Raw genomic sequence first — 27,970 nt, forward strand, 5'->3', positions numbered from 1 at the left:
ATTAATAGGCAGCAGGTTTAAAACAAACAAAAAAGTATTTTTTCATGCAACGCAGAGTCAGTCTGTGGAACTCTTTGCCAGAGGATGTTGTGAAGGCCAACAGGATTCAAAAAAGAACTAGATAAATTCATGGAGGATAGGTCCATCAATGGCTATTAGCCAGGATCGGCAGGGATGGTGTCTCTAGCCTCTGTTTGCCAAAAGCTGGGAATGGGCAACATGGGATGCATCACTTGATGATTACCTGTTCTGTTCATTCCCTCTGGGGCAACTGGCATTGGCTACTGTCGGAAGACAGGATACTGAGCTAGATGGACCTTTGGTCTGACCCAGTATGGCCGTTCTTATGACTATTATTAGCTTAAATTTAAAAACAAAAAACTGAAGCGGATGAAGATGATCGAGCTTCCTTAACGTACTAGAAAATTCCTCACCACAAAGTCCCCTATCTCGCAATCTGATCCACACAGATGCACTCTTATGTCCACATAGAGCCCATTGTTTTCAATGGGGCTCTGTGTTGGTGCAAACAGTCCATCCATCCAGATCATGTTGCAGGATCAGAATCTAATGTAGCTACTGCAGAAATGTCTCAATTTCACTGAAGACTACTATCACCCTCCTGTGCGTTGGCATGTTTACTAAGGCCACATCTACACTACCCGCCAGATTGGTGGGTAGTGATCGATCTATCGGGGATCAATTTATTGCATCTAGTGTAGACGCGATAAATCGATCCCTGATCGCTCTGCTGTTGACTCCGGAACTCCACCAGAGCGAGAGGCAGAAGCAGAGTCAACAGGGGAGTGGCGGCCATTGATCCCGCGCTGCGAGGACGCGAAGTGATTCTAAGTCGATCTAAGATACATCGACTTCAACTACGCTATTCTCGTAGCTGAAGTTGCATATCTTAGATCGATTCCCCCCCACCCCCCAGTGTAGACCAGGCCTAAGATGGCCACATATCCTGGAACTTATATCAGATAACATGTATGTTTTCCAATAATTATTAGTAATTTAATAATACAAATGTATGAATTTGTGGAGTGGTGTCTCTTAAAAATAAATATTGGTCTGTTTGTTTTTTAAATACACTTGCTCTCAGTTTCTTTAAAAACATAAATGCTCAGCGTAGGTTGTCCATAAAACAATCACTATTTTTACACAAAAGATAAAGAAAAGGCCAAAAAGGTCATCAAAAAAAAATGAAGAGGGAGAATTACAATTTGATAGCTTCTTATTTTTAGGCTTTTGGATTAAGTTTGCAAAATTTACTCTTCAGAATCTACAACCTATTTCCATGTGTAAATCTTGAATCTGAAGTACTCCTGAGACACCAGTCAAGTACGATAACTGAGTAAAAAAATTTAACATACGTTAAAACTGTCATGATTAGGGAGATGGGAACGTTCTCAGATTCAAATACTATTTTTAAACATCATATTTAGACCCAACATTTAAAACTGCAGCCACACTTTTATATATGGGCCTACAGTATTTTTGTTCTGTTGTAGCAGAGCAAAACAATTAAAGGAGAAGAGTTCAAAACTCCCAGGACTGTATTGAAATAACGACTGATACAGAGAAGGAAGTAAACAAGGCAGAGCCACGTTTCTTGTGCTCCATAAGAAATTAAGGGGCTGGAGGGAGGAATCAGCATTCAATTAAATTGTGAAAAGCCAGTTGAGAAAAATATTTAAGCTTTTAAAAAGGTGTTCTTAATAGCCTTTAAAACTACTTTTAAAAAATTACACGACAGCGTATACTTGATTTACCACAGCCACTTCCATAACCTTGAAGAAGTTCAGCAGACGCTAGCAATTGCATTTCTAGAATCAATTTGCAAACAGACAAGTGGAATCTACACAAAAATATGGATGCATTTTCAGCAGAGAAGATTAGGCTTAGAAAAATCACATATTAGTAAGACTTGAACACTCATTTCCCCCATCATATTATGGTGAAAATGTACCCTCATAATTTATAATCTGAAGTGGAGGAAATTAAAAGAAAAAGACAATTCCTTAGGAATCCCTTTATAACATTTTGAGATGCTTCTAACAGGTTATATTATAAATGCTACTCTTAAACTGCCTATATGGTATGGTTATAAAGTTTTGGAAAACAAAGTACAGTAAATCAGCGCACTATGAAATGATTTCATTCTTTAATTAATTTATTTGAAATATCCAATTTCCACATCATTTTGATAACTTACATGCCAAAAACGAAAGAGGGTTTGAATGAAAAGATAAAACAAATACAAATTAAGAAAAAAAATAAGAGTGGGTGGAAGCACCTTACCAGTTTTGGGTGTCAAACTCAAATCTGTGTCAGAAGAAGAGGACTGTCGACTGTAGGACTTGGAAGGTGAAAAGGAATAGGTTTGGTTTTTCAGAGGGGTGGAGGGTCCTGATGAATGAGTATTGGGATTGGGATCTTCATTGAAAGGAATCCTGCCAGAAGAAGGTGGAAACATATTCAGTAATCCTGTGCCAAAGGACCTGGCTGACAGCAGCATGATCCGAACACCAGGAAGGGGTTGGGGAAGGGCCAGCAGTTATTCCTTAAGCGTGTTGCTGGGGATGAGGCCAAAGGCAAAGAAATGATGTTTACCCACTCAGCATTCTACAGATAGATGCTGATTATCTGCACTGAAACAGTTAAGCCAAATAAAAGGCATGAAATGTCAGATGAAAAAAAAAGTATATATGCAAAAGAAAACAAAACTCAAAATACATGACTTTAAACAAAATTGTTCAACTACACAATGCTTGCCGAGTTAGATTATTGAAGAAAAAATGATCTCAAACTATTTGTGTGTGTGTTAATGTGTATACACACACACACACACAAATATACATACATACACACACAAACACATATTTATGTATACACACGCTATTTTAAGAAAAAAATGTTTCCTTATCCTATAGCATCAGCAGTGTGCCCACAGCTAAAAACAAAGCAAAGAGAAAAACCTTAAGGAATACAACTATATTGACAAACATGTCAGTTATGTGCAGATTGCCTTACCTGTTCTCCAGTACTGTCTTTTCCACAAAGCGACACAAACCCTTCCTAATGCTTTAAAAATTGAGGTAACATTTGGATTACACTTGAAAGCAATTTGAAGCCCAATCATGGTTTCCTATTATGACTAGTAAGAAAGGCTTGTAAACTGTACCTGGTGGATTTTACTAAACTCAGATGTAGGATTTTTGGGGGGATTGGTTTTGTTTTTTTTAAAAGTAATCTCAAGTAGTTAAAGGAAATGAAAAGTATAGCTCTGTGGAAGAGACTTTGAGGGAACACACACTCTTCCAAGTAACTACTGAGTTTGTTTCAGCAGCTGAACATAGCAGTAGTTCTCCACTGACAGCAGAAGGACTTCCAGTGAGAAAAAGAGGGAGAAAAGATGGGTGGTACCTGCCTACACTGCCTGCCTGCCTGCACTTTGCGACCACTGTGCCTGTGGCCTGCCTCTCCCCAGCTCTTGAGTCTGAGTAGTCTCGTACCAGTGTAGATGAGAGTGGGAACAGACAGAGAGAAGTTCTGGGTAAGTCGTGAGCCAGAAGCAGTGTGAATTGGGCTGTTGTGAGTCGAACGGCATCCATGGCTTGGCGGATGAACCAACGGAGACCTGAGAGAATTTGCAGCCAAAGTGGAAGAAAAGAAAACAATACATACAACAGATTGCAAAGTTATGTTAAAAATGATTTCAGGGAGTGCTAGTTAGCGGAGATCTCTTATTCTTTAAGCAGAGTCTAAGAGTTATAATTCCTAGCATGCAAGAGTCAAGACAAAATCAAAAGGAGCAGGGGAACAGCTAAGTATTAACTTGTTAATATATTATAACTTGTTAATATATATTACATATATTATTATATTATTGATCTTTGGCATTAAAGGCTAAGGTTAATAAAGATAATAACAAGACGTGAGCAGAACCTGCTGGTCTTGAAACCCACTCACACTTCTGGGCAGGACCACATAGATTGATTAAAACAACCTTATCAAAATCCAGCATGCAAGCTGCTAAACAACCTTGCACATACACGGTTAAGATAATGTTTTTTGTCATCTGTTCAAGATTGAATGCTACAAATATATGGGCGATGTTTAAATTGCTAGCTACTGCAGCCAGTGTGTAGTTTTTTAATTGCTTGTGGTTTTTATGTTGTTAATATGCCCAGAAGCTCTGTGGTGATGGCTGCATGTTTCACAAGTCAAAACAAATTAAATTAATAAATTCTAAATAAGACCAATAACTGGACTCCAGTGCTGGGGAGGTTTTACAGCGGTATTGTTGCTGCCTCATACAAAGTGCTCTGATTGCATTATGATAATTATAAGACTACAATAATCTTAGTTATTGTATCATTAAAATAAAATGACCTAATTCAAACAATATATATCTGGACATGTTACACAGAAGTACACTTTTTGTGTAAAATATACACAAGATGCCATAATAAATAAATTGATGTATTCACAGTGGCAACTGAGGACTGTAAATGCTTCCACCCTCAGAATAATATGACACTGGAATTTTCCTCATTTTATTTCATTTGTTCCTGTTAAAAATTTGAATTCAAACTGCGTTGTGTTGACTTAGCCAAAGTGAACAATTGGAATTAGGCCACACTCCTCATCATGAAACCTTTTTCAGTCAGTGTACAATATAGCCTAATTTGTTTTGCTTACAAAGAAAAACAAGAGACCAAAATGATTAAAAGACTTCAAGGATGTCCTTGTATCTCCTGAGCCACTCAACTATCTAAACTCAAATATACTTATCTTTTCTTACATGATTGCACAGCAAAGACACTCAAAGTGCTAAAAATAGAAATCCCTTAAGAAATGCATAGTATTGTGAAAGATCCCCCATGAACAAAAAATATGTTATTTGCACATGCAAACTATTTACCAGCTAGAGGTTGGCGCATCACAACACAGAAATGTGCAATGTTATGACTGCACAAATGCAAGAGTTATGGAATTAATAGAAAAACATCTCTCTTGCCACGATTTACTGCTGCAACATCTAATGTCCATCTTCTCAAAATTGGAGAACATAAACCAAGTTACAGACAAGAAAAAACAGTAAAGAAGAAGTAAATGCTGGGAAAACACACTGGATATGTAAAACTGAATGAATATGAAAAGAAATGAAATTCACTCCATTACAATCTATTAACTCATACTTACTCCTTCATTTCTTTAGATGGGGAATTACATGCAGGTAAGAATGCTGTGTTACTTATTTTATCCAAGGTACAGACTGTTCCTATGGCTCGTACTACTAGTCCAGATTCTCCCTCCAAATCAAAACACTGCAAGTAACCAACAACTGCATTCCCTCTCATTTCAAGTACCTTCAAGCCAATCTTCCTTTGAAGTTCACCTACAAAAAATAAACACGAGTTAACTGACATTTCACTTAGATATAGGGCAAATTTCTTATTCTCTTCTGTGGATCTGACCTTTTTCATATTTGTAATAATTTCAGGATAGGTAAACTGGCTAATAGATAACATCCCACATGATTATACCATAAACATAGCCACAACATTCTCCTGCAAATTGAAGGCTCTTAGTTCTGTGATCTTATTAGTAGTACATCTGGACCACTTACCTTTAGAGCTTTCTAGAAAATGCGCAAGAGTAGGAATTGAAAAAAAAGACTAAGAATCTTTGACATTTCTCTTTTTTTATTTTTTTTCCCCCCAGTCAACTCTAGCTGCACTACTACCACCAAAAAGAAAAAAAAGAAGACGTCTGAAGAGGGGGTTTTTTGTTTGGTTGTTTTTTTAAGTGTTCATTAGGACCTTCACTTCTCTTTTGGGGGAAGGGATATGAGCAAAGCATCACAACAGTTGGGTGTACTGGAGTTTCTAGCTGCTCTGTAATACTGCAAATAATCCAGATATAGCTATGAAATGCATTGAGGCCTCAAACTTCCTTGAAATTCAGACAAATAAATGGATGGACAGACATCTTTAATCTCCTTTTTTCTTTTGAAAACTTCCAAAACATGTAAAAAAGCATATATCAACCTAATGTCATGGTTTTTATTCCTTTTCAATTTCTACCTTAATGTATTTATATCATATACATGGATGCCACATTATGCAAAACATATTTTGACTATTTTTCTACTGTTCCTTTGGTATTAAAATGAAAAATCTTTACTGTACACAAATCAAGAAACTGAATTGAGTTTGCTGTAGGAACCTGAATTTGGCCATTTTACAAGACTGCATTACAACAGGGTTTTTAAAATGACCACACTATGCTGAAAACTGACATAATTAGCAAACAGTATAGAACAATGGAACAAAATTGCACTTTTTTGCTTCCTTCACTAAGGTTGTAAATAAACCAAATTATGCAGTGTCAATATTTTGACTGCACTTTTCTCTATAACTGTAGGTGCACGTGTTCTAATTTCTACTACTGCAAACATGGTATCTGATCAAATTGGTAAGTAAGTGCATTTACCACTACAAAAAAAATGCAGGGAACATTTATCAATTGACTTTTTACATAAATAAAATTGCATCCCTAAGGTAATTCACATATTTATTAATAGTCTATTAATAGTCTCAATCCAGTTCTTCATAAGCAGGAATCAGCCTCACAAAACACACTACTACAGCTGTAGCTCACGAAAGCTTATGCTCTAATAAATTTGTTAGTCTCTAAGGTGCCACAAGTACTCCTTTTCTTTTTACGGATACAGACTAACACGACTGCTACTCTGAAACTTGTCCCACTAGGTCAGGGTTAAGTCATGAAGAAGAAGGCAATTCCTATACTGTAGTTGTTCTGTGGATATACTGAGTACTTCAATCTCCAAGACTATCTGCCAAACAAAAAATATTAAAGGAAAAAATGTAATCTAGGTATTAGTATGTAGTGGTTAGTATATCATTGTTTTATTTAAATTTCTCTCTCAATATGGTTAACAGTACAATAAAAGTTTATTAAATTTCAGATTACATCAGAATTTTATTCATCACAATTTTCAATTGTACATTTATACATTTATGCACAATTATACATCACAGAATTTCATCACAAATTTAATGCTTCAGAAAATGTACAAAAAGTGTCTTTTATAAAACAACAAGCTACTTGCTATACAGTTAATAACATCTGATACTGATGGCACTATGGAACATTATGCATTACAGAATGCTACTATTATGGGCTGTTTTACACCACAGCCATGGCAAAGACCCCACTAAGCAAACAGTTTAGTCCTATGCTTTCACACCTCATTAGCGACATTTGAAGTTTTGAGAAGGACTTTCACTTGGCTGGGCAATACAAAATGACCTTTGAAATTCCAACAATGCTAATAGTTGTTTTATGACGTAAATGGTTATCCCAGAGGAAATGAATTGAAATCATCAAACCAGCTCTAATCAGAAACTGGACATGAGCCATATCCTAACAGGTGAAAGACTGATTTATTCACATATTTACCCACAATGTAGTTTAAATCTTAAAAAAGCAAATAGGACACATATGCAATTACAATTTGACCAACACTGACTAGATCCCCACTAAGTGCCTTTTCTATTCTAATGCTGCACACACTATCTCTTTATATGTATCAATCACATCTACAAAAAACACTGCGCAGACATATATTAGTCTTAACGCAATACTATTTTTCTGATATCTCAAAATGTGCTGTGCCCCTCACAAAACAAGTGAAGACATCATCCCTGTCCTGAAGAGAATAAAATCTAAATTTAACATGACATAATAATTGGCAAACAGAAAAATGAGGAGGCAAGACAAGGGTGACAGTAATTTAGAACAGCTATTTACCTAATAATAATTGTGGTTCTTAGAGATGTTGTTGTCTGTGATATCCCAGGTTGGAGAAGGCTCTTTCACTGGTGGGTAGGTATGCAGAAACCCAGTCAGAAGTTCAAAACCGTGGTGTTGGGGAAAAAAGCTGAGCATGACTGTACGAGAGGGTGGTATGCCAAGACTTTTGCAAGGTGAACTTTGATGGTACTGAATGAGGGTCCAGAGTTTATTAAATGCAGAATATAATCCAAGATTTTTGGTGGTTAGGTCTTCAATAGGTGCCCCAACTGCCATCTCATCCATCTATGATCATTTTTTTTGTAGGAGCGAGATGGTGAAGGACATTCTTAGGGTCTACCCATTTGTTCAGTGCTGACAAGATGAGAGCTGGGACCACAACTCGCATGCTCATTTGATGTCTTGCAGGGTGAGATACTGACTTCAGCCAGCCTTGTAAGGAATGTCGGTCAAGTCTGACTAGTGGGATCACGTACAAGCAAGTTGATGTGTGGCCCAGAAGTCTGAGGTAATTTCTTACTGTAGCTAGATTTGATTTGATTATGGTGATCATCATCATCTAAAAAGAGAGAGAAATCTATCCTTGGGAAAATATGCCTTCCATGAGTTGGCAGCAATTACAGCCCCTATAAAGTCTAAAATCTCTATTTTTCTGGTCTTCTATCCAAACTAAAAATCTCAGTCTGTCTCTCTGATATCTCCTCATGGATATCTAATCAGCAGCTCAAGCGCAACATAACTGAAACAAAGCTCTTCATCTTCTGCCCCAAACCCTCCCCCATCTACCTTTTCAACCACCATGGACATCATCACTTTGCCTGTCACTTACATCCATAACCTGGAAGTAGATGCCAAAAGGGACTTGAATGATAGGAATGAGACCATCTCCTGGATTTCCCAAAAGGAGGTCTCCAATGTTCCCAATGGTGCCAAAGTGGTATATTGGTAAAATTGGTTGACGTTGAATTGACCTGGCTATTGCCATGTTGGAGATGGATGCGCTGGAACTTTAAAATGACTCTGATCAGCAGAGGTATTTTGTGTGATGTGTGGGGAGAAAGCTTCTTTCCGGATGGAGGAGTAAGGGCATGTCCCAGTAACAGAGATGAAGAATGGACATCGAGAGGCGGTGCCAACCTTTGAGGGGACCTCAGTACTGAGATCAGAAATATGCACCAGTGCCAAGAGTGGAGACGCTGGTGCTGACAGCTGTGCCACGGATGTGGTTAACTTCTCCAACCTAGAATCAGGAAGTACCGCTAGGGATTCCATTGATAGTACCGATGTCAATGTTGGTACCAACACGTGCTGGTTATTGGCATTTTCAGGCATGGGTGTTGAATTTGGCCTATATATGCTGCTTCGGTACCAAACCAGAAAACTAGCAGACATCACTTTCCCCTGTTTGGTGAGTGGGCTTAAGTACTTTGTTCTCCTTATGGAAGAAAGGAATCGTAAGCCATGATTTTTCCACAATGGTCAAACCCCCCTTGCCAGGAGAAGAAGGTACCAGACTTTGGTGCTATGGTGGTAGCCAATACCAAGATGGTCTTGGATGCTGGGTCTTTGTCTGATGGTGTCAAGGATCTTCTGTCAATAATGACCTTGGGAGGTGCGTGCCAGTTGATAGGGCACCGGCTGACACAGGCTCAGCAGAGTCAGATCTTCTAGGAATAGGATCCTCTCTCTTTGGTGTCTTCAGTTCCCCTCATGGATTGCTCAAGGAGGTATAGTTTTGAGCAGGTGTTCCTGGAACTTCCTTTTACTCACTGAGAATGACCAACAAAACTGAGCAATAGTCTGGCACATGGCTCCGACCAATGCAGAACAGAGAGTGGGCATGGCCATCAGTGACTGTCCCTGATAGAAGTCAAGAAATTACAACTAAAATAAAAATTAAATATACACATCCTCTCCCTTAATAATTAATAACTATAGACTTTAAAAAATAGCAGCAAATCAATATTACAGGTTGAATGTATTTATTAATACCTGACATTAGTGAAATAAGTCTCTGTCTAGCCTCATTTGATGCCCTTGGTGTACGGATTCGGTCTATCCATTGGTATTCGGGGTCTTCATTAACGACCAGCTCTTCCACAAATCCATGAATTACTACAGCTCTATAACACTTTGGAATAGATGTGGCTGTTGAAAAGATACATAAATATGTAATATACAAATCTAGAAGCGAAGTATTTAAAGAGGAATTTAAAAAAAAAATATGCGTAGATAAACATCTGAGTGATTCTCTTCACAACAGATTTTAGGGCATACTAAAGAGTTTTACTAAGAATCTTACTGGTGCCTGCTGGAATTATTACCTGAAGTTGTACCCTTCCTTCAACATATACATTCATAAGGCTCTTTCACTAGTACACCTTTTACATAAAATATGTACACGAAGTAACATTACAGGCACATATTCACAAACAGGCTTTGCTGCGAATGTGTGCATCTTAAGTAACCAGAAAAAAATATCAGATGAATAAATGAATTTGAGATGCTTTAAAGGAGTTGCTTAAAAAAGAAATGGTCTGTTGCAGATGTTCTTATATATCCAAACAGTAATGCAATTCAGAATTCAAATTAGACCTTTTGTTTTGCTACTGGCTGTAGTGTGATCTGGAGTGGGCCTTGAAGGAGAGTTGAGGAATGGAGAAAGGGAACAGAAACTAGAAGGATAGAAAAGCAGCCTTAAAAAGAATGACACACTCCTGTAGCTGCTCAAAACTCTATTTTTCACTAGTTCTGGCATACCACATAGACTTGTACCAAGGACTATCTGGGCCTCAAAATGTGTCTTGGGATTTCACAGGACTATTAGGCCGCAAATCAGTAAAACACTTAAGGCCTGTGCTCAGCTCACATTGACTTAAGCTTTGCTGAACTGGGGCTTTATACAATAGATCAAATAAGGGCTCTGATCCACAGATCATTGCAGATAATGAGTTTTCCACTCTCTCTTGATTTCAACAGGATTTGGATCAAAGCCATAAATCAGTTTGTTCATACATAAATGACCTGGAAGTGGGCTAGTCAAAATCTGCTGTAGTTCATTCTATCAGAAAAGAAACATTTTAACAATTATGAAGATAAGAGGATGATGAAAACTACATTTTTTCACTGCAAATACACCATGATTTGTGTCACTACTGTGAATAAACACTTTATTGAAGAAGAACATCTTTTTCTGAGTGATGGAAGGAAAAAAAAATGCACTTTGCATTTTCTCTCCTCAAGAAATGTTACCTCCAAAGAAGATACAAATAACAGAGCACAAGACTCAATTAACAATGATTAATCCATACTATTATCTAGAAGAGACACTTATTTTAATTTGAGAATCTTTAAATTTCTCAGCTGTCCAATATTTTATATTCAGAAATTAAAAAATAACTAAAAAAAACATTGCCACACAAGAGAACAGTTTATTGATTTATTTATTTACTCACTGCAAAAAAACTTGACTCCGCAGGATGACTGCCTAAAACGGTTTAAATCATTGAAGAGGTCTACTTTCACTACCACATTGATCTCCCCACGGATACCTGTCCATAAAAAAAGTGTGGACGGTGAAATTTATATCAGAAAGAAGATACAGAAAGAATTAAACCTTCTCAACTATTTAATTTTTTTTACATTTTAATTATTAGTGTTAAAGTTAGGTATACTCCATAACGAATAATATCAGTATATTTTTTTCTTCAAAGAACTTGAAACTAAATATTTCTGTTACAATATTTTCAAGCCCCATATTAGAATTTTCCTCTCAAAAATGGTCTCAAGACCATAACAGAATTACTCTCCGCAGTCCATTTAGTCAAGGTATCCAGTATTCATTTCAGATTTATAATACCTACTCACAATAGTGTACTGAAAATTAGTTAATGTTTTTGCAACACTTGAACACAAGAAGAACTTCATAACCAAGAGGTATTATTTTGGCAATTTGTTTTTCAAACAAAGCTTAATTTTTTTAGCCATAATTTAAACTTTTTAATAAAGTTACATTTCTTCAGTGTACAACCATAAGCTTTGATTTCTTTTCTCTTCCTACCTACAGTGCCTACTCCTCAATCTTCAGCTGTTCCTCATTCTTATTAATTTTTTCTTGATTAACAAAATAATTTTGTGTGATACCACTTCACATCATTATAGCTTCTCATGTGCTGGAGACATCACAGTACAAAAGAAGTGAACAAAAACACTAGATGTAAATGACGGAATGGGACCTTCTTGATATCGGGCATCCTGACCCAATTCTCTCAGAAGTCACTATGTCTACGCCCAATTCAGCACAATAGCATCTTCATATATTTTTCTTCACATATTCACAATGATCACAAATCCAGAGATCAATTTGAACTCCATTAAATTTTCACTGTTATAATCTAACTCAGCCTTTGGTTTATTTTCCAACGTAAAGTCAGTGATATACTGCGTATCAGACTTTTACATCAGTAATCTCCAAAACCGGTTCTTTTCATGTAACAAATGTTTGGAGGACAACAATAATTAGCTGCAAATTGACAATCATGTAAAACTTTTTAATATAGTAAAAAAAAAAAAAAAAACCCTCTACAGTCTATGCTTACATTCTGTTCCTAGAGTAGAATCCTGAAATCAATGGCAAAATTCCTATTAACTTCAATTTCACCCCAATTCTAAAATATTTTGAACAGATACATGTAGGACTAGAAAGACACTTTTTCTAGGGAAAAGGGAATTTCATCCTGTACTTTCTGTTGAAAATTTGTCACTTCCTCTCCCTTCATCCCAAATAAAGCTTGTCCAAACATACCAGAAGGAACACACAACAGATGTTAAAAATACATGTTTTCAGCAACAACATGGTAATTGCAAAGGTACTGGGTTTGGGTTTTTTGTTTGTTTCTTTAAAAGATTTAACTACCTTCGTGGTGACCATTTAAAGCATTGTCTGTCAATTTTTTCACTTTTCTGAAATTTCATGAAGGACATTCTGCTAGATGTTACCCTCCAATAATATATTCCTGTGACATAATTTGAGATATCTCAACTGTACTGTATAATTGTTATAGCAATAAAAAAAAGAAGAAAAAAAAAGTATCCTATAATGTACCATATATACTCTTTCATAAACCAAATATTTTTGGTAAAAAAATGACGCATCAAAGAGCGGGGGTCAGCTTATAAACAGGTCTACACCAAAATTTGATGATTTTAAACTCTATGAAATCATTGAATTGAATATCTAACACATTGTTGTTTTGTTTACCTGGACCATCTGCAGGCATGGAGCCCCTCAGTTCCCTGTGGCCACAGTTTGCCATTCCCAGCCAATGGGCAGAGCTAGTTCTAGGTTTTCTGCCACCCCAAGCAAAAAATATTTTGCCCCCCCCCCTTTTTTTTCACGCCCCTCCAGCCCCGCCCCATTCCAACCCCTTCCCCAAATCCCTGGCTGGCCTTCTCCCCCAGGTGCTCCGCATTTCCCCTCTTACAACTGTTTCGCGTCGCAAACTTGGGAGGGAGCGGGGAGAAACGGAGCAGCGGTATGCTCAGGGGAGCAGATAGAGCGGAGGTGAACTAGTGCAGGGAGGGCTGCAGGAAATAACCCTGGGGGGGGGACTCAGAAGAACCACTCCCCGCCCCAACTCACCTCCATTCCACCGCCACCTCCTCCCCCGAGCGTGCCACTGCTCTGCTTCTCCCCCCCCCCCCCCGGCTTGCCACGCGAAACAGCTGTTTCGCAGCAAGCCTCAGAGGGATGGAGGGAAAGAGGGGGGAGAAGCAGAGCAGCGGCGGCACACTCGGGCAGCAGGCAGAGGTGAAGCGGAGGTGAGCTGGGGCGGGGGGGACGGTGTGGGGAGCTGCCAGTGGGTGCAGAGCACCCACTAATTTTTCCCTGTGGGTGCTCCAGCCCCGGAGCACCTACAAAGTCAGCGCCTATAATGGCCGGTGCCAGAATGCCGCCCCTGGAAATGTGCTGCCCCAAGCACGTGCTTGCTTTGCTGGTGCCTAGAGCCGGCCCTGCCAATAGGAGCTGCAGGAAGTGGTGCTACTTCTCGCAGTTCCCAATGGCTGGGAACTGCAAACCATGGCCACTGGAAATTGAGGGGCTCCGCGCCTGCGAACGCTCCAGGTGAACAAAACATCCCAACCCACCAGTGGCTTACTCTGATGGGCTGGGAGCCAAAGTTTGCCAACCCCTGAAATATAGGGTTGGCTTATGAAAGGGTCATTCAGTCTTAACCATTTTTACTTATCCATTTTGGGGGGTCGGCTTATAAACGAACTGGCTTATCATTGAGTATATACGGTAATTTTTCATTGGTTTTAAATCACATATTTACTTACCAGACTGTAAAGACTTAACAGGAGCTGTGTCTCAAATTATGTCAAAAGGAGCAGCACTTCAGGCAGCAATGCTAGGGTTTTACAAACTTGCTGAAGACATCCTTAAAAAGAAGATATTCCACCTTTCAAAGAAACTGAGTCTAAAACAATTTTCTTTTTTAAAAAGTCAGTAAGGCTTACCATGTATGGTATCATAAATTGGAAACCATCCTGAGATAACTGTAGCTGCCTCACTATAGAGCAAAGGATCAATATCAATGTACACTTTGCCAATGGCGTCATTAGCACTGTAGGTGTCATGATCTAGAACCGTGATCTGCAGGGGCTCATCTTGGAGGTCTTCATCATCTACCTAGAAACACATGTTAACATAAAACTTCAGTATGTAATCAATACAAGGAAACTCTGCAGGAAAACACTTGAGGAAAACAAAAGAATGAGAGTTTAGTTATATACAATAATATGTTTACACATAAAATTTGTAATTATTGTGTCTTGTGTACAAACAATACACTCATGGATTCTTCTCTGCCCAAAGTGACCATATTACTAAAGGACATCAGAGCCACAGGAAGGCAAAGCATGAATCACGCACACTTTTAAAACTACCATTTAATCGTTTTTTATTCAGTGTCCACACACACTCCCTTTACCCCAAAAAATTATTTTTGACAGGAAGCATCAAAAACGTAAATAAGAACTCTCATACCTTCAATTACAACACCATGATAAAGATAAGTGTACTGATGTTCTGATTTTACAAAGCATTTTTGAACTGGTTAGTGGTAAATAAATAAATAAAGGCTTTCTATGCATCCTACAGAAAAACTCAGTAAGCTAGACGTAAAACTTTACTAATGTCTAAAGTAATTACTGTTATTCCACTTTTTGAAATGTGGAATCCTGCTATCATTTTTTCAATGCTGTTCTTTTGCATTTCTCTCCCAAATACACTTTCCCGTGCAAAAAGACAGAATTTAGAAACTTCTGTTATACAGAAAAAGTTTTCATTCCACTAAGCTTAGCCAATTCTTCTTCCACACACCCCCAAAGAGGCAAATCCCCAAAATCAAAGTATAAAAGTGAAAGTTGAATTAAAATATGCTTCCACTTCACATTACTACACCTTAGCAATCACCATGGAAAGCACTATTTGATCCCACTAATTTATATTTGTCTTAAATATTATAAATATTTCCAACTACTCTCTCACTATATGCAAGTACAATACAGAGGTATTTATGTCATGTTCTCTTCGAATGACATTCCCCAACACTACTTAACACACAAGTATGTAACAGGGTAAGCCACCCATTTTTTAAACAGTTAAATAACATTGGCTATGCCAGTCAAGTGTAATCATGTTTTCTCTTTTTATTTTGGCATTACTGAAATAACAAGAATGCAACACAAGTGATTTATTCAGAGCAGAATGTCAAAAGCCAACTATGATGCTGCTGTATTCAGCTTAAGGTAAACTGGTATGGTTCTGCGAGTTGATGAAGACTTACTGAAAAGCACTGAGTGCTCATAGCAACTTTTGAAGACAATGAGAGTTGACGGTGCTTGATAAATAGTAGGGGAAATATAGTGCTTTATGCAATCAGGCCCCAACATTACAATGTTTTATAATTTTGTAACTTTTTCAAATGTGATGCCTGATAAAGCAATAATACAGAAGACAGACAATTGCCTGCTTCTTTCACTATAACATTAGTAAATCTAACATATTCCAAAAGCAAACTCACTTTTCATATTCAAATTAAAATCTTCCTGTTTCTCGCATTTTTATTAACTATGTGGGTACTTGAAAGAATCCTATTTAATTAGCATCTTACAATTTATTTTCCTATTTCAACTTCACCCATTTCTAGAACTACAGTACCAACTGCATAATGCTTGGTTCAACTGGTAAAAATCCATGGAGCCAATCCTGCAAACCTGTATTTACACAACAACTCTCAATGAAGTCAGTGGGACAGTTTCTGCAAGTGAGGACTACCTTTCGAAGTGTTTGCAGGAGAGGTTTCTATATTGCCAACTATTTTTACAATACCTTGACTCCCAAACGCACACATTTTATTTTGAGACCAGAATTATTTGACTAAAACTTTCCAAATCAAATATCCATATAAATATACACAGACGACATTTTATAAAAATACTTACCTCAAATTTAAACCATTCTGAGTTCCACTGAGGATTGAGGGATTTGGGGTACACATCTGTCTTAAATGTGGTATTTCCAAATTTTACCTAAAAATACAAGCAAACATTCAATGACAAATAAAATAATATAATTTATTAGTACTTAGTAATTTATTTCCAAGTATACTCCTAGTTAGCTACTGTCACAGATCCACAGGATCTGTGCTATATCCCAACTTTTAAACAGTCTCTTGGAGAAACCCCTTTAGTGTGTCAGAGCCCCAAGGCACCTCACTCTTTCTTCACAGTAGGCCACGCAGCCTCACTGCCTCTGATACTGAGCCACTGGGCTCCTGCACTACTGCTTCACAACATGAACTCTTCCCAGATAGTCCAGTTTAGACAGACTCCTGGTTAAAGACCTATATGCTCTTCAAGGACTAATGCACCTCTGGAAGTATTCACAATGGTACCACACAGCATTTCTAAAAACAGAGGAGGATTTGTTACTCAACTGGAACACAACACTGGAAGTCCTTATGTTAGCACAGAGAAACAAAGGTTAAAAACATGGTGCATCTTCACAAGCCAGACTCATCAACCAACCGAGCTGTAGAACAGGGGTGGCCAAACCGTGGCTCGTAAGCCACATGCAGCTCTTTTACTGTTAAAGTGCAGCTTGCGGAGCTCCCACTATACCCCTCCCCCCATTCTCCATCTACCAGACTGGCAGGGGAAACTCAGGATCTCTGCCTTGCAGTGGGGTGGTGGGGGTCTGCCCAGCGAGATGCGCCTGTCGGGGCTCGAGGCTTCAGCAGGAGTGGGGCTGAAGCTCCGAGCCCTGGAAGGTGTGCTCCAGCTCTCAAACTTCTGATGCATCCGATGAAGTGAGCTGTAGCTCACGAAAGTTTATGCTCTAATAAATTTGTTAGTCTCTAAGGTGCCACAAGTACTCCTTTTCTTTTTAAAGTAAAGAGGAAAACTGCAGTACACATAGGTGTCAAAAAAGATTATGAAAAATCCCCACTTCTTCACATCTATATTAAATCTAAGCAAACTGTATGCAATTTGTTTCAGATATATACTTCAGAATCACAGAATGTTTTTCCAGCTTCATGATTCAATTAACATGGATCAGTAAGTGACTTGTTTACTTACCCCAATGGTCACGCTTTAATAAATTTCTCTCTGTCTCTACTGTAACAGCTGATGTTTCTTTTCTCCTCTCCCACCCTATGTGTTCTCTTCATGATCACTTTATAATTCAATTTAAGCTACCACTCAAACCAGATAGCTGGTCTCTTAAATGAAATCAGACCCAGCATTCATGTTCCAGTCCACGTGCACCCTATTTTGGTGTAATGAGGAGGGCAGGGCTTCCCCAGGGAGAGATAAATGAGAGACAGAGCCAAAGTAACAGAGAGTTCAGAATCCAGAGAATAAAGAACTCAGAAGAACAGAGCTTAAAGAAGGGAATGCCCCAGACAGAGGAAGCAGTAAGAGTTCCCTAGCGAGCAGTGGAGCCAGATAAGGATAGTGAAAGCAGAAGGCAGTCAGAGGATCATCTACAAATTCTCCCAAACCACAAAGCCAAGGCTCGAGAGGGCTGAAGGCTATGAGGAACAGAGGGAGATGCCTGCTGACTCTCTGAGCCAGAGAACTGAAGCTGGAGGGGAAGAGATGACTGAAGGCTGGGGAATGATAGAACTAGGTCCATGGTTTTTAGCTCAAAGCACATTTGTGTCAACACATCAGCACAATGCCAGCTGGTTGTATACCTCACAGGGTCCTCACCATCATGGCCGAGTCCGCCTTACCCACCACCTGTGGACTGCACAGGGCCACATGCTGCCATGAGCTGCACAAGCAGCCTGGCCCCAGAGGTTGTGGTGGCAGCTGCTGCCTCCTTCCCACCACTTAGGATTGCCACCTTTTCCACAGATCAAAAACCCCAGACATCAGCACTTGTCAAATGGCATCTGGACACACAAGACGAAACCTGGACTGTCTGGGTGAAAATTGGATGGGTGGCAACCCTTCATTGGCCATAACCAGGGTGGATAAAAATCAAAGATTTCTTTTTTTTAATTTAAATCAGACTTTTTTGAGAAAATGTTTTTTAAGGAAAAAACCTATCTAAAGATAGTTTTAATTAAGATACATTATAGCTCAAAGATATCTCATCATGGAATAGGGACTATACATTCTACTTCGCTAGTATGAGACAATATATTCATGTAACGTTTAAGAAAAGTTTTGTAAATGAGTTCCAAGAGTTCATGGATTAGGGACACAATTTTATGAGGTTCCAGGGGCTTCTGTATGGATTATTTAGGTTAACCTTTCAATCTACCCAATGGGACTCAGTGCTCAGTCTAGAAGATACCATCAGAGATGCTTAGTTTTGCAGTTCTCAAACTGTGGATTTGTGTCCCCAGAGATAATATGCTTGTTAACAGCAAAAATGTTTTAAATAAATACATAGAGGTGAGAAATAACAGACCTCAACCCTATTGTCCCTCTGCAAATTTTGTTCACAGAGTCAATCCCTTACCTCTCCCTAAAAAGACAGGCATGTGTGCAAAATGCAAACAGTGCAACAAAGAAATGCAAGGCCTGGTTGCCCCAATGAAACAACATCATGTGAAGTATTCCTTCTCAGGAGGAAGCTGCACTGAAGATGATGAAAGGAACATGTCTGAACATGCAGGATCTTCAGGTTAGTAAACTTTTTTATTTCATACTTCTTTCTTACCAACTTCCTGTCTTTCTTCTGGACTATTTTTGGATTCTCATGTTTCAGCAAAAAATATAGTTGTTACTCTATGGTAATATCATTTTAGATGCAGTTGTGATAAAAAATTAACAGCTGAAATAGGCAGATCTTCCTTTTACAATTTCACCTTTAAAGTAGTACTGAGTGTCAGTGAATGCATTGAGTAATACTAAATGAGCAGTATGGTAATAATAATTAAATAACTGCATTGACTTATTTTGTTTAAGAGAATCCATCCTCAACATAGAAGATTCTGAAGACTATCCCCTTCAAGATCACCATCATTTTCTATAGTTTCAGAGTCATCTGCCAATGATAGTGTTTCAGTCACATCATGTATGTCACATAGCCACAATGTATCATCTGTAGCAAAAAGGAAAAAAAAAATCTCCATCATCCAGGAACAACCATAGATAAGTTTGTGATAAGAACCAGCAGATTACAAAAAGAGGTGATTGATGAAAAAAATGCCCGGTTTGTTTCCATATGATTGAGAACTCACAATTAACATGGTTCAGTCATTAAGACCAGGATACAGTCCACCCAACAGAGCAGATGTCACAAGCAAATTACTGGATAAAGTGTATGAAAGAGAAATTGAGCAGTGTGCAAAAGGTCTAGAGGGTGAAATTGTTAACTTGAGTCTTGATGGGTTGAGCAATGTCCACAACGATCCTGTTGGATGTGCTCGTGTGACAACAGAAGAGGGGAATGTCTTCCTTACAGAAACAATGGATACATCAGGAAATGCACACACAGCAAAATACTTACAAGAAGTAGCACTAAAAGCTACAACAAACTGTGAAAAAAAATTCAAATATCTATCATGCAGCCAGGTCACAGACAATGCTGCAAATGTATCCAAGATGAGAAGAAATTATTTAGAAGAGAGTGAAGAGAGTCCCAAGCTAATAACACAGTTGCAGTGCTCATTTGATGCACCTCCTAACCAAAGACTTCAGTGTTCCAGAAATAAAGACTAATGTTGTAGAAATTGCAAAATACTTCCGTTACAACCACTTTGCAGCAGCTGCTCTGAAAAAAGTGGGGGGAACCAAGCTAACTCTCCCACAAGACATGTGATGGAACTCAGCAGTGGACTGTTTTGAGCACTGTATCAAGAACTGGCCTAATCTGATGACAGTTTGTGAACAAAATCATGAAAAAATAGATGACCCTGACCCAGCCAAGTTCTCAACATTGGGCTTAAGAGAAATGTTGAACACATGCTGAGTACCCTGAAGCCTATTTCTGTAGGCCTGAACAAAATGCAGGGAAATAGCTGTTTTATCGCTGACGCTGTTGAAATTTGGGAGGAACTGAGTGAGAGCTTAAAAAAAGAGAAATATGCAAAGATAGAGTTAAATTATAAGCATTTAAAAAACGAATGGGACAAGCACCATCTCGAGCTCATTTTCTTGCAAATATTCAATGCTCGATACCAGGATCCAACCTTAACTGCTGAAGAAGAGGAATTGGCTAGGACATGGACATCCAGCAATCATCCCTCCATAACGCCAACTATAATAAACTTCAAAGCTATGCAAGAAATATGTTTGCTGATGATGTTTTAAAGAAAATCACATCAGTGAACTGGTGGAAGTCACTTAAGCTCTTGGATTCAGAGTCTGTTGAAGTGATAATCTCACTTTTAACAGCAGTAGCTTCTTCTGCCAGTGTAGAAAGAATATTTTCTTCCTTTGGACTAATTCATTCCAAATTGAGAAATCGTTTGGGACCTGGAAAAGCAGGAAAACTTGTTTTTCTTTTCCAGATTATGAACGACAGGAAAATGAAGGTAAAGACGACTGAATTAACTACAGAAGCCAATATTTTAAGTTTCTCATGTTGACCTGGCTGACAGTCCATTTAAATGAAATATATTTTTTTAAATAAACAAAAATTAACTATTTTAGTTAAAAATAAAAACAACCCTGGTTTTAAAAAATGTGAATGTTTAAATAAATTCAAAAATTCATATGCTTGTTTTGTTGAAATATTCTATGTTTTCTGTTGAAGAAAAAAATCCAGAATACATAACGTTGTTTTAGTTAAATAAAACAATTTAAATGTCTGTCTGGTGATGTTCTCCTCCTAATACAGCATGGCAAGAAAATCCTCCAAATATTAATGATTAACCTGTTGAATTGGAGATAGTTCACCTCCCAATGACTTCATAAATATCTGCTTCAATTACCTTTGGTAAAAGAAATAACCAAACAATCATTCATTTTCTGATACAGTTGTAAATCTAATCTGAAAAGTTTTCAAAATAAATCACTTAAAAAATGTAGGTTCCATTGTTATAAGATACGCACTATACATCTATCTCTGAGTTGTGAAGAATATGTATTAAGGTTATAACAATCAACAAGAATGCACTTTTATGTAGAAATCCATGATTAAATCGAGTTTTCCTGACTAGTGATTTAAATCAAATCCACCCTGATGCGGACTGTAAATATATTGTCTCCATAGATCTATGCTCCAAAATAACTAAAAGTGATTACTCTGTAACTGTACTCCAGATACAATTGCAAACCAACACAAAAGTCACAGCAGTAAGAGACATTATAACTCTTTTTTCAGCTGGCATTCACCTGTCCATAATACTAATTATTCCTAAAAGCTGGGACAAAGGGCACACCAAAGGATACGTGGATGCAATATATTTGTAAAATACCTATCACTGGAATGTAAACTAATATTCTCCATACTTCTATTGATTACTGGAGCTTCAGTTTACTAACACTGTGATTTAAAGATACAGTGCCAATTTTTTTCAGGAGTTTATAATTCAGCTGTTTTAAGTCATACTGAACTGAAACTTGGAATATCAGTTGTAACACTGGTTATTTTGTTATTTCAAACAGCTGTATTTAATTCTATTAAGTATATTTGGTTATTTTTAAATAACATCTGCTCTTGTGATTTTAGTCACCATTTTTTCCACTAGCAATTGCCATATCTACTTCCTTGCTCATGGCTTCTTCCCATGAGTTCACTCTGACATTTCTTCCTAGATGCCCACCCACTCAAATTAAACATGACAAAGAAAGAATCCAACTCCCCCAAAGCTCTTACCCCACTCCTTTCTCCATCACAGCAGATAATTACACCATCCTTGCTATATTGAAAAGCAACCACCTCAATGCCATCTTCAACTCCTTTCTCTCCTTCTTTTCAAGGCTATTTCTAATTCTTCATTTCTTCTTCTATAAATTCTCCTAATTCTATCTCTACTGCCAAAACCATCATTCATGTTTTGGTAATCTCCTATTCCTTAGTTCAGAGGTTCTCAAATTGTGGTCCGTGGACCACCACTGGTCTGTGAGCTCCATTCAGGTGGTCCGTGGATAGCTCCCTCTAAGGTGCGCACCTGGGTGGCCACACACAAAAGAGAATCAAAGGCCACCCACATAATTAGTGGAGCCGCACAGGCATGGCTCCACTAATTAGGTTTCAGAGTAGCAGCCATGTTAGTCTGTATTCGCAAAAAGAAAAGGAGTACTTGTGGCACCTTAGAGACTAACAAATTTATTTGAGCATAAGCATCCGATGAAGTGAGCTGTAGCTCACGAAAGCTTATGCTCAAATAAATTTGTTAGTCTCTAAGGTGCCACAAGTACTCCTTTTCTTTCCACTAATTAGGTGCCTGGACCCTGGAGAAGACGCACATGTAAGGTGAGGTGGTGGCCTTGGGGGAATTAGAGGGTACATGGGAGGGGGCAGTGGGGTGAGAAGAGGGGGTGGGGGAAATTTGGGATGTGCAGGGCTGCGGCAGCAAGAGAAAAAGGCAACTTTCCCCAACTCCAGAGCTGCAGCTGCCAGGGAGAAACGGCCCTTCTTCCCAGCCTCAGCTCTGTGCCTGCTGTGGCAGGGAAGAGTCCACCACCCTCCTTCCCAGCCCCAGCTCAGGGGCTGCCGTGGCGGGAGAGAAAGGGCACATCCATCACATTAGAAAGATAAGACTACTGATATTAAAATATGAGTTGTGCGCTTTTATTTGTAGAACAAAAAAATGTTAATTATTATTAAGAGTTTTTTTATATAGAGCTTTTATCCAAAGTGCTTTACAATAGTTAGCTAACGGTACAAACGACATTTGGAAAGATCATTAAGTGGTCCACTGGGACCCTCAGAGATTTTCAAGTGGTCCGCAAAAAAAAAAGTTTGAGAACCACTTCCCTAGTTTACACGTCTCTCATTTGACACCTCCCTGTCTATCCAATAGGCCACTGCTAAGCTCATCTTCCTCTTCCACTACTCTATTCAGTCCTTCAATGGTTTTGCAATGCTGTCTACATCTAATTCAAACTGCTCATCTTTACCATGAAAGTTCTAAACAGCTCTTCTGATATCTCTGTGTGAAACATTTGTATGAAAACCAAAAAAAATGTAGCATATTGCTATTACATTTTCTATATGGCAACTCAAAACAAATTTCATTTGATAGTACAGTATATGTAAATAAATGTAGTATTGCAACATTGGGTTTTGTTCCCACAATCAGCTCTGTAGAGACAAACCCATTGCCTATCAATGGGCTTCACCAGGCCCGGGGTGGGGGAGAGGCTGTGCAGGGGTCTGCCAATTCAAAGCTCACAGGAAGATCAGAAAAAAGAAAAGGAGTACCCGTGGCACCTTAGAGACTAACAAATTTATTAGAGCATAAGCTTTCGTGAACTACAGCTCACTGTAGCTCACGAAAGCTTATGCTCTAATAAATTTGTTAGTCTCTAAGGTGCCACGGGTAATCCTTTTCTTTTTGCGAATACAGACTAACACGGCTGCTACTCTGAAAGGAAGATCAGACTTAACTAAGACTTAGTGAGTGGCATAAGCTTTGTCTGAAAACAGAAATACTTCTAAAACAGGTTTTAAAATAACTAAAGCTATGGTTCTAAGAAAATTTAAGATTAAGTAGCCCGAGTAGTGAAACCTTAAATCCAATTTCTATCAATGAAAATGGATGTAGCACATAGATGCATACAAGTATTTAACTGCACAGCTTTATAGTAACCCAAATGTACAAGCTCATCTGCTGAAAAAAACATGCCAAACAGCCACAGATAAAAGTCTTTACAAGCTCTGATTGCAAAGTCTAAGTAATTTTTGAAGTGAGCACAAAGAATAGCAATGGCTCCAAGTTTTTCGTTTTATTAATTCAAATCCCCAGAGAAATTAAAAGCAAAAGACTACCATCAACTGTACACTGGCATCACAAAACCAAGCACTAAAGCATAATATTATTAAAAAGAAAACTAAAGGCTTTCAGCAACATTAATAAGTTGGCTAAGTTCAATATATGTAGTATTTTTTATTCCTGCCTTCCTTGTTGAAAATGAAGTTTAATGAAATTATTGTTACTGGGGAATATAATAAAACATATAAGCCTCTCCACTAAGTGAAATAGAAACCACAACTTTGTTAAAGGAACACTAATGTAAATTTGTCCCAATATTTGGCAAAAACAGGCTTGTATAAAACAATAATGTTTCACAAACTGTTTTTTTAAACTACAATAGAAATAGTTGCTTATAAATTAATCATATTCATGCAATGTTTGAAACCCAAACATTGCAGCACTAAGAACTAAAAAGTGAAACTGACAAACTATAAAAATGAAGACAATGTCACGAATCTCAAAGAGTTAAACAATGTAACTGAACACGTACATAACGACCATTGTGATAAAGTAAACAAGATTTTTTTTCCCTCCAGTATTAATTTAAAGCCCTGATTCAACAGGATACTAAAGTAAGTGCCTAACTTTAAGCACTTTTTAAGCACCATATTGAATCAGGACTTACGGCCCAAAGATTGTAAAGAGATCCATGAAGGCAAACTTCTAAGTCAATGGAGCTCACCTCTTGCACCAGGGTCTTCCCATCTAGATCTTATTCTGAGATCAGGCCTCAATTCCATTAGGTGTTCATGTACCAGCCATGATTTTTATGTTGAAAATGTCTTTTTAGGTTGTGAAATGTCTGGATTCTGAGTCTCAGGCTTTTGGCATTTAATTATAAAAAATTATTTATCTCAGAAATGTTTAATTATACAAGAGAGGAATCATGTTATTCATACTAAAGAAATGTTAGTAAAATTAATGAAACTAATTTTCCTTGCGTTTATAGGTATCATTTTTCACAAAAAGTAAATACTCGTCACTTACAAAAGAAAAATTTAAAAAAGTGTACAGTTGAAGTTAAGTGTTCTCTTATTTTTTCCCCTCACTAAAAATGAAATTATTTTATATTTCCAAATATATTTCAAGCATTAAAATGCAGTTCTACTCTGAAGTCCCTCTGTAGAATTGGCATATTCTTACTCAATTAATCTGCTCTGTATGCATATTTGGAGTGACAATGTGTTAAAACATGTTTTTACTACTCCTTTCTCTTGCATGTATGGTAGAAACAAAATAGGTATTGGATAGTGAATCAGATTCAGTTCTGGCTTATGTATCAACAGAATTGTTTATTAAGTTCCAATCCAGAATCTTTATGATGGAGTTGCACAAGTAAGGCTGCAAGTCTGTCACGGAGATCGCAGAAGTCATAGATTCCGTGACTTTCAGCAACCTTCTTGACTTCTGCAGCTGTAGCGGCTCTGGGACTAGCCATTTGGTCAAGCAGCATTCCCGGGGTGGCCAAGCAGTAGTCCCAGGGGCAGCCCCGGAGACCGCTGGAACAGCAGCGATCCGGGATGGCCTGAGCAACAGCTGGTGGGCGGCCCGGGGGCAGCCACAGACTGTCGGAGAGCGGTCCCCAAGGGCTTCGGAGGAACGGGCGGCTGGAGACAGTCAGCCCCCGCCACCAGAGCAGGGGCCAACCATTGGTTCCCGAGGCCCCCGAGAGCAGCGGCAACCTAGGAGCAGCTAAAATTTAGTCAGGCATATTTATAGTACAAGTCACAGACAGGTCACGGGCCATGAATTTTTGTTTACTGCCTGTGACCTGTCAAGAACTTTTACTAAAAATACCCACGACCAAACCTTAGAGTTGACAAGGCTGACAGTTAAAAGAACAAATCCTCTTACTAACCTAGAAACTGCTGAGAAGACAAGCAGCCTAGAACTCTACAAACCCATTTTTACAGCCTCTGTTCAGGTCAGTACCACATTAAAGCCAAAAGAGTAGGCACAGATGCCAGTCCATTCTCTCTGGTCCAAGGCCATCCTGAATTTATCAGCCCCCTCCTGCAAGCCGAACTTGCACATTTTTTAAACAGGCAACAAAAAACTTTCAGGACTCACAAAATCAACACATCTTTTGGTGTGACACAGGGATAGCACATCACAACATCCATGTGGGGTGATACACGGACTCATGACAACAAAACACTATGGCCCACTGGGGCATCAACAGACTGAGCTGGAGCATCACCAGTTGGTGACACACTAAGGCACCACTGCTGCCACCAGGGTGACACAGCGATGGGCTGGGCGGGGCTGCAACAGCCACGCTTTAGTGGGCGGGTGCCCCGTCCTCAGGGAGGAACACCGAGGTGTGACCATGCTGGGGGGCAGCATGGGGCAAGGTGAAGCCGGCAGCAGGTGCTTGGAGACCTGCAGCTGCGCAGGCCCCGCGGGAGCAGCTGGCAGCTCGGCACAGGCGCGTGGGCTTGGGGTGGGAGGCACGAGGCACAACCCCAGAGATCAACAGCAAGCCGCCGCCCCTGCCCTTCCCCCACACCTCCACGAAGGCATCAGTCAGGTCACTGGCCCGGTCCATTACTGGCAAATGGCGTCCGGCCACGATCTTGACCTTCAGCTTCCCCGGCATCTTCTTGCCCCAGCTGCAAAGAGAAAACAACAGCAGCGTGTTTGTGTCCCAAGGAACGGTAAGGGTGCGACGTGCGCATGCGCGAAGCTGGGCAACGGTCCTCACTCCCCTCCGCTCCATGCGAAGCGCACATGCGCAATAGCCCTTGCGGGGGGCAGTCGCAGACCCGCGCGCATGCGCAAACATTCTACGCAGAGCGATTGGGAGGACAAGTCGTCTTCCCGGCGCATGCGCCGGCGTTGCTGGGTGCTACTAAAAGAAAACCTGCTAATCGCGCACAACGGTTATCGAAGGTTACTTCTTCGCACCGTTATATCATGCCGACGCACCGCTCGCCTTCGCCTCCTCCCGGCGTGCTCCGCAGAAAGGAATAGCCCGGGGACCGCTCCTCCTCTAAACCAAAATGGCGGCCGCCCTGCGTAGGGACTTAGTTAGCCCTGGCTAGAAGACGATGGTGTCGAGTACCGAATCGTCGATAGGCCATGAGCCAGGCTAACACTGTCGGGTAGAAAGGCAATGTGCCTGAACGCCGCATCATCGATTCAACATCACAGGGCTCTCAGCGTCCCCGCCACTGGCGCGAGCAGGGGGATGCGGCCAGGCAAAGTGAAGGGTGGGGAGGCTCCGGAGGGATGTTTCAGTATCTGCTCCCCAGGGCCCCCGCTTCGGTACTCTCCCTAGAGCACCTAGACAGAGAGCGATGGGCTCCAGCTCTTGGTGTCCCTAAGCCCCCCTGCCCCCCACGGCTTATGGCACAGGTAGCAAAAGACAATGCCAGGCCGTGAGAGGTATCTCTGCTCGCAGGTGTCACAGAAGTAAACCCCAGAAGATCCAGTCAGTTTTTATCCATCTGTGATGTTCCCGTGGTGGTATCCGGACCAGTGATCTGCTAGGTCACGCCAATCCTTGATTCTGGGAGCCAGACTTACCCTAGTCTGCTGTGAGAACCCCCCACTCCTGGGCTGTTCACGCACAGCCTCCGGCATGTAAGCTTCTCCCAGCTACGAGAGTGGGCACTTTTGGCCAGCCGCTGCTTAGATCGTGCAACCAAATGACACTAGCCAATATCTCT

At 39.6% G+C, this 27,970-nt stretch overlaps 1 protein-coding gene across 34 annotated transcripts in view; it reads right to left on the bottom strand.

Annotated features, from left to right (window-relative positions):
- Positions 1 to 27,345, bottom strand: part of C2CD5 (C2 calcium dependent domain containing 5) — a 125,377-nt gene extending 98,032 nt beyond the window's left edge. For 5 of the 34 annotated variants that reach the window (XM_043516534.1, XM_043516516.1, XM_043516531.1 and 2 more), the window contains exons 1-8: positions 27,235 to 27,345; positions 26,809 to 26,911; positions 16,357 to 16,443; positions 14,368 to 14,539; positions 11,304 to 11,399; positions 9,841 to 9,996; positions 5,212 to 5,407; positions 2,305 to 2,456 (exon numbers count right to left, since the gene is read on the bottom strand). In XM_043516534.1, coding sequence (XP_043372469.1) covers positions 2,305 to 2,456; positions 5,212 to 5,407; positions 9,841 to 9,996; positions 11,304 to 11,399; positions 14,368 to 14,539; positions 16,357 to 16,443; positions 26,809 to 26,898 — 949 coding nt within the window. In that variant the 5' untranslated portion in view covers positions 26,899 to 26,911; positions 27,235 to 27,345. The other 29 variants (XM_043516458.1, XM_043516448.1, XM_043516480.1 and 26 more) reach the window with 16 other exon arrangements.
- Between the last annotated feature and the right edge of the window lie 625 nt (positions 27,346 to 27,970).

The sequence above is a fragment of the Dermochelys coriacea genome, chromosome 1 (assembly GCF_009764565.3).
Source record: "Dermochelys coriacea isolate rDerCor1 chromosome 1, rDerCor1.pri.v4, whole genome shotgun sequence".
NCBI lineage: Eukaryota > Metazoa > Chordata > Testudines > Dermochelyidae > Dermochelys > Dermochelys coriacea.